An 8,635-nucleotide genomic window follows, 5' to 3' on the forward strand; every position below is an offset into this window, starting at 1 on the left:
GAAACATCATGGAATTCCCTGGACTCAGAAATCTTTTCATAATATTAGTAATTATGAAATGATGATTGACACTACATGTCTATTGACTTCTTCCACAAACTTGACTGCATGACTTTTGATATATGTTTTAATGTAATCTTCTATGTCTATTTGCTAAGTAATTTGAGTTTAAAAGTGATATGAAGCCAGGTGTGATGGTGCATGCACGTCTGTAATCCCAACACTTCAGAGATTAAGGCAAGAGAATCATGAGTTCAAAGTCAAACTTGAATATAGAATAAAACTGTGTGTGTCTGCACATGTTCTTTTGTGTGAATGTGTGCATGTATATGAGAGAGAGGGAGAGAGAGAGACAGACAGACACACACACACACAGAGAGAGAAAGAGAGAGAGAGATCAAAATAAGTTTTAATCACACCCATCACTAAACAAAATAGCTGATGCTCAAAGAAACAATTTTCTCATGTTTACATATCATTGTATGTATATCTAGATGGAAGGAAAAATTGGATATTTCTATGAAACAATTTGACCTCTAATATTACACATTCCATCTCCACAGTGAAGATACTCATGATGCAGTGGAACAATTGGACCTTCAACTCTGACTTCATCCTGCTGGGAATTTTTGATCACAGCCCTCTTCATACTTTTTTCTTTTCCCTCATCCTGGGTATCTTCTTCATGGCCCTCATAGGGAATTCTACCATGGTGCTTCTCATCTACCTGGATGCCCAACTCCACACCCCCATGTACATCCTTCTCAGCCAACTTTCCCTCATGGATCTCATGCTCATCTGTACCACAGTGCCCCAAATGGCCTTCAACTTCCTCTCTGGCAACAAGTCCATCTCCATGGCTGGCTGTGGAAGCCAGATATTCTTCTATGTCTCTCTACTTGGAGCTGAGTGTTTTCTCTTGGCCTCAATGGCCTATGACCGTTATGTGGCTATTTGCCACCCATTGAGGTATTCTGTTCTTATGAGTCATAAAATCTGTGGTCTCATGGCTGCTTCTTCATGGATTCTTGGCTCCTTTGATGGTATAATAGAAGTTGCAGCTGCATTGTCTTTCTCATATTGTGGTGCCAGAGAAATACCCCACTTTTTCTGTGATGTTCCTGCTCTGCTCACTCTTTCATGTAGTGATACCTTGACATTTGAAAAGATAATATTTTTCTGCTGTGTAATTATGCTTATCTTCCCTGTAGCAATCATTATTGCCTCTTACACTCGTGTGATTCTGGCTGTCATTCGTATGGGCTCTACTGAGAGTCGCCACAAAGCTTTTGCGACATGTTCCTCTCACCTTGTGGTGGTGGGAATGTACTATGGGGCAGCCATGTTCATATATATGAGGCCCTCCTCTGGTCGCTCTCCCAATCAGGACAAAATGGTGTCAGCTTTCTACACTATCCTTACTCCTATGTTGAACCCCCTCATTTACAGCCTCCGCAACAAAGAAGTGGCCAGAGCATTCATGAAAGTATTAGGGATGGACAAGGCTGCAGCGTGAGTTAGCTGATTATTGTCTATTTCTAGCCATGCTTTAAGTAGTTGGGCATAATGACTGAAGAAAGAGTGCCATGAGTTCAAGTCCTGCATGAGGAGCATATTGAGTTCAAAACTTGTTTAGGCCAGATAGCAAAGCCATATCTCAGAAAGCATTTTTTATGTGCAAATTTATTGAATGAAGCAATGCATTCCAAAAACTAATATTTTTATCATTGTAGATTTATAGCAACCATGTAAAATTAAAGCCATGATAAAAGTTGGAATTCTTATTTATTTCAATATGCCAGTTATTTTGTGGCCATTTAAATGTATTATTATCAGTAACAACATTTTACAAACAAGAAATATTTTTCGTTCACAGTGCTCATAGAAAAAGCTTTACTGGTTTCTTCTATTGAGTCCAGCCTACTTTGGACTTACAATTTTGATAAAATGAAGCTACTGGTTTTCTACTAATTCATAAATAATATGAATATTACATATATGAATATATTTTATAATCATATTATATATGACTAGTATATACAAATTCATATATATGAGCATATACTATATATATATATATATATATACATATATATTCAGGTCTAATAAAAATAAATGCAAACAACAGTCAACAGACAAAAGAAATAAAACTTGCTGAGCCTTAGGCACACTGTATATTTGTATTGAACGTTTTTCACCAGAATACTGGAGAATGAGGAGTTTTCATTTAATTTTTCTTGTGCAGTCATTAATATTATACACAGGAGAGTGAATTTTAATAGAGAAGTCTATGTTTTCTAAGTCTGTATATTCATTAAATACCATGGCATGTTGCAATGATATGAAAGTAAATGTAATTAAAGAGATTCTTATATTTCTTCTTTTTAATTAATTTCATTTATTTATTTATTTTACATCCCAACTGCAGTTTCCCCTCCCTCCTCTCCTCCCATTTCCTTTTCTCCCCTCCCATTCTCCTCTACTTCTCCTCCATTTCTGTTTAGAAAGTGGCAGGCTCCCATGGGTATCAACAACATATTACATATCTAGTTGAAGTAGGACTAAGCTCCTCTCCTTGTATTAAGGCTGGGCAAGGCAATCCAATATGAGGAATAGGTCCCCAAAAGCCAGCCCCAATCCAATATGAGCAATCCAATATGAGGAATAGGTCCCCAACAGGAACAGCTCATGCTCCCACTGTTAGGACTCCCACAAGTAGACCAAGCTGCACAACTGTCACTTACATAAACAGTGTCTATCTGTCTCATGCAGACTCCTTGTGAGCTCCTATGAGCCCAGGTTAGTTGTTTCTGTGAGTTCCTTTGTGATGTCCTTGACCCCGCTGGTTTTAACAATTCCTTCTCTCCATCTTCAGCAGGATTCCTGAAGCTAGTCCTAATGTTTGGCTGTGGTTCTCTGCATCTTTTTCTATCAGTTACTGGATGAAGGCTCTCTTATGACAATTGGGGTGTTTACCAATCTAGTAAAGCAGTTATAGGACTAATCCCTATTCTTAGGCATAATTATGCTGACATTTTTTTCTCCAATCATGTTTTTTTCTATTCTAAATATCTGGGCCATGCAGCCTCTGGGTTCTGGCACTCCAGATAGTGTCAGTGGTGTGCTCACTATCATGTTATGGGCCTGAGGCTGAACCTGTCATTGGTTAGCCACTCCCACAATCTCTGTACCACCCTTATTCCCTAGTCCCCCACCCCCATGGATCTCACAGGCAGGACAGATTGTAGGTAGAAGTTTATGTGGCTTGGTTGGTATCCCAATCCCTCCATTGGAAACCTTGCCTAGTCATAGGAGATGGCAAACTCAGGCTACATATTTGCTATTTTTAGGAGTCTTAGTTGGGGTCCTCCTTGTAGGTTCCTGGGAGATACCCTTGCAGCAGGTTTTTATCTGACCCTGAAATGCCCCCAAATCTTCATCACTCTCTTTCAGTACTCTCCTCCTCCATTCACCCACAACCTGACAGCTCATATTCTCATCCCCACCCATCTGCAGTCCACTCACAAATCTCTTCTTGGAAGTCAAGAGGATAAAAACCAGAAAGCAAGAAGTCAAAGTATCATTGTTTTCTGAGAAGGGACACCCAAAATTCTACCAGAGAACTCCTACAGTTGATAAACACATTCATTCAAGTAGTTGAATACAAGAATAACTCAAAAATCAGTAGCCCTCCTACATACAAGTGATAAGTAGGCTGAAAAAGAAAACAGGGCATCAATACATTTCACAATAGCCTCAAATAATGGAAATTATCTTGGTTTAATTCTAACCAAGCAAGTGAAAGACCTGTATGACAAGAACTTCAAGCCTTTGAAAAAAGAAATTTGAGAAGATATCAGAAAATGGAAAAATCTCTCATGCTCATGGATCAGTAGAATTAACATAGTAGAAATGGAAATCTTACAAAAGCAATCTACATATTTGATGCAATCCCATTTGAAATCCCAACATTTTCTTTTATAATGCAGGAATTGAAAGCTGAATTGAGTAAACAGAGGTGTAGCTAGAGTTTTTTTTGTCTTGTTTACAATCAGGAAAAATTTTTGTCACCCACCAGTCCCACAGCCGCTCAGACCCAACCAAGTAAACACAGAGACTTATATTGTTTACAAACTGTATGGCCATGGCAGGCTTCTTGCTAACTGTTCTTATATCTTAAATTAATCCATTTCCATAAATCTATACCTTGTCACGTGGCTCATGATTACCGGCATCTTTATATGTTGCTTGTCCTGGCGGCGGCTGGCAGTGACTCCTTCTGCCTTTCTGCTCTTTCTTTTCTCCTCTCTGTTAGTCCAGCCTATACTTCCTGCCTAGCCACTGGCCAATAAGTGTTTTATTTATTGCCCAGAGTAACACATTTGCCATACAGAACATCCCACAGCACAGAGGCACTAAAGAAAACTCAGTCAAAAATGAAATAAAATTGAAAAACTTAACAACCAACTATGAAACTCAGGTGAAACCCTTATAAGTATAATGCATCAAGCAGAGGACAGAATATTAGGACTTAGTGATAAAATAAAGGAATTGGGCCATTCAGTAAAAGAATATGAAACACTCGAAAATACACACAGGGAATATTGAGGAAGTTTACTGCACTAGAAAAGTTCATGTGTATTTATTGTGGGCAACGAAGAAGGAGAATAATATCAGTCCAAGGACGGGCCAGATCTTCAACAGTATCATCAAATAAAAGTGTTCCCTAATTAGGGAAAGATTTGGAAACAAGAATCTCACAATATATCAAACAGGACCAGAAAAGAAATTCTCTATGGCATATTAGATAAAACACTAAACAGAGCAAAGGGAGAGTATTGAAAACTACAAAAGAGAACCCACTAATCATATATAAAGAAAAACTCACCAGAATAACAGATGACTCTGAAGGGAAAAACTAAAATCCATGAATCTTGAGAAATGTACTACAAATTCTAAAAGACCACAGATACTAACCCATACTATTTGACCCAGAAAATCTATCTACCATAGTAAAAGGAGAAAGAAAAAGTTTCTACAGTATCAACAAGCTAAAAAAACTGCCTACCAAACCAGTCCCGTAGAGAATAATAAAACCAATACTTTATGTTAAAGAAAGAAATAAGCATAATCAAAAGACTACAGAAGAAAAAAGAAAGTATAATTACTGAAACACAAATGAGACGGATAAAACAAACAGAAACACATGCACACATAAACACACCTTACAATAATGACTCATAATGTTCTCTGAGAATTACTTATTTTTCATTTTATATTTGTAGATGTGTTCCCTACATGTGAGTCTGTGCACCACAAACACACACTGCCCGTAATGTTCAGTAGAGGGTCTGAAGTTATAGATGGATCTGAAGTCACAGTAGATTGTTATTTGCAATGTGGGTACCAGGAATTGAATCTGGGTCCTCTGGAAGAGCAGTCAGTGCTCTTAACCTATGACTATCTCTCCAGTTATAATAACTTTAAATATGAAAGACCTAAAATCTCTAATCAAAAGACACAGATGAGTTGATGGATCAAGAATCAGATTCCAGCATCAGCAACCACAGGAGCCACAGGCTCCAACTGCACTGATTGGTGGAAAAGATGAGTGTCTGAGCTCCAGTCTGGACAGTCCTAGCCACCAGGTGCACATCCTGTAACCCTCCCTTGACCCACCTGAGCCATAGCAACAACCCCCTCAACAATCTCCTGCTGTATCAGCAACTACCAGAGCCAAAGGCTCCACCTGCATGGATTGGAGGAGGAGATGGGTAGACAGCAGTATAAGAATGCATTCAACAACATAAAATGCAATATGGTACCACCAGTAACTAGTAGCTCTACAACAGCAAGACCTGAACATCCCAATGCAGATGAAGCAGAAGAAAAGAACCATAGAAATAACTTTATGAAGATTACAGAGACATTTAAAGAGGAGATGAAAAAATTCCCTCAAAGAAACCAAGAAAAAGACAAACAAAAAATTGGAAGAAATCAATAAATCCGTTAAAGAAAGCCAAGAAAAAACAATCAAATAGGTGAAGGAAACAGTTCAAAACTTGAAAATTGAAATAGAGGAAATAAAGAAAACACAAACCAAGGGAATTCTAGAAATGGAAAATCTGGATAAATTAACAGAAACTACAGATGCAAGTATAATCAATAGAATACTAGAGATGGAAGAGACTCTCAGGCATTGAAAATACCATAGAGGAAATAGATTCATCAGTCAAAGAAAATGTTAAATATAACAAATTCTTAACACAAAATGTCCAGGAAATCGGAGACGCCATGAAAAGACCAAACCTAAGAATAATAAAGATAGAAGAAGGAGAAGAATTCTACCTCAAAGGCACAGAAAATATATTCAACAAAATTATGTAAGAAAACTTTCCCAACCAACCTAAAAAAAGGACATACCTATGAAGGTACAAGAAGTGTACAGAACACCAAATAGACTGGACCAAAAAAATTCTACAACAACTGTAGAATAAGCCACAATACCACCACAAACAACATAATAATCAAAACACTAAACATAGAAAATAAAGAAAGAATATTAAGAGCTGCAAAGGAAAAAGGCCAAGTAACAAGAATTACCCCCAACTTCTCAATGGAAACTCTGAAAGCCAGAGGTCCTATATAGCTGCTTGACAGACACCAAGAGACCACAGATGGCAACCCAGAGTACTATAACCAGCAAAGCTTTCAACCACCATAGATGGAGAAAACAAGATAGTCCATGACAAGGCCAGATTTAAACAATACCTATCCACAAATCCAGCCCTACAGGAAGTACTAGAAGGAAAACTCCAATCCAAGGAAGTTAGCTGCATCCATGAAAACACAGGCAATAGATAATCTGACACCAGCAAATCCCAGAGAAGGGAAACACACACACACACACACACACACACACACACACACACACACACACACTACCAACAACAATAGGAAAATAAAAAATAACAGAAATTAACAATCACTGGTCATTAATACCTCTTAATATCAATGGACACAATTTGCCTATAAAAAGACACAGGCTATCAGAATAGGTATGAAAACATGACCCATCCTTCTGCTGCTACAAGAAACATACCCCAGCTTCAAAGACAGACATTACCGCAGAATAACAGATTGGGAAAGATTTTCCAATCAAATGGACCTAAGAAAGAATCTGATGCAGCTATCCTAATATCTAACAAAGAGACTTCAAATTAAAATTAATCAAAAGAGATGGAGAAGGACATTTCATATTCATCACAGGAAAAATCCATTAAGATGAAGTCTCAATTCAGAACGTCTATGTCCCAAATATAAGTGAACTCATATTTGTAAAAGAAACATTACTAAACTTAAACCATTCATCAAACCACACACACTATTAGTGGAAGATTTCAACACTTCAACATCCCACTCTCACCACTGAACAGGTCCCCTAGATGGAAACTTAACAGAGAAATAAGGGGACTAGCAGATGCTATGACTTAAATGGACTTAGCAAACATCTATAGAACATTTTACCCCAACACAAAAGAATATACCTTCTTCTCAGCACCTCATGGAACCTTCTCTAAAATTGATCACGTACTTGGTAACAAAGCAAAACTCAAAAGATACAAAAAAATTGGAATAACCCCCTGTATATTATTGGATCACCATGGCTTAAAGTTAGAATTCAAAAACACCACAAATCACAGAAAGGCTACAAACTCATAGAAATTGAACAATGCTCCACTGAATCACCACTGAGTCAAGGAGAAATACAGAAAGAAATAAAGTACTTCCTAGAATTCAGTGAAAATAAATGCACAACATACCCAAATGTATGAGACACCATGAAAGTGGTGCCATGAGGAAAGGCCATAGCACTAAGTGCCTACATAAGGAAATTTGAGAAATCTCACACTACCAACTTAGCAGCACACCTGAAAGCTCTAGAACAAAAACAAACAAACATACCCAAGAAGAGTAGATGGCAGGAACTAATCAAACTGAAAGCTTAAATCAATAAAAGAGAAATAAGAAGAACAATACAAAGAATTAATGAAACAAAGTGTTGGTTCTTCCAGAAAATCAACAAAATAGACAAAACTATACCCAGACTAAGAGGCACAGAGAGAATATTCATATTAACAGCATCAGAAATGAAAAAAGGGACATAACAACAGACACTGAGGAAATCCAGAGAATCATTAAGTCTCACTTCAAAAGGATATACTCTACAAAACTGGAAAATCTAAAAGAACTGGACTAGTTCCTCAGTAGATACCACTTATCAAAATTAAATGAAGACCAGATTAACAATTTAAATAGTCCATAGCCCCCAAGGAAATAGCAGTTATTAAAAGTCTCTCAACCAGGAAAAATGAAGGGCCAGGCAGTTTTAGCCCAGAATTCTACCAGATATTTGAAGAAGAGCTAATACTAAATACTCCTCAAATTAATCCACAAAGTAGGAATGGAAGAAACATTGTCAAATTCTTTCTGTGATGTCACAGACATCCTGATACCAAAAGCACAAAATGACTGAACAAAGAAAAGAATTAACAGACCAATTTCCTTCATGAACATTGATGAACAAAAAGAAACAATTCCAAAACATCAGAAAACCGTCCATCATGATCAAGTA

General features: G+C 37.4%; 1 protein-coding gene across 1 annotated transcript; it reads left to right on the plus strand.

The window, feature by feature from the left end:
• Nucleotides 1–574: 574 nt before the first annotated feature.
• On the plus strand, nucleotides 575–1,516 carry LOC114687113 (olfactory receptor 2M3-like). The gene has a single exon (XM_028861813.1). It carries the CDS (start codon nucleotides 575–577, stop codon nucleotides 1,514–1,516), a length of 942 nt encoding a protein of 313 aa, XP_028717646.1.
• The last annotated feature ends 7,119 nt before the right edge of the window (nucleotides 1,517–8,635 follow it).

Source organism: Peromyscus leucopus, chromosome 12 (genome assembly GCF_004664715.2).
Source record: "Peromyscus leucopus breed LL Stock chromosome 12, UCI_PerLeu_2.1, whole genome shotgun sequence".
Classification (NCBI taxonomy): domain Eukaryota; kingdom Metazoa; phylum Chordata; class Mammalia; order Rodentia; family Cricetidae; genus Peromyscus; species Peromyscus leucopus.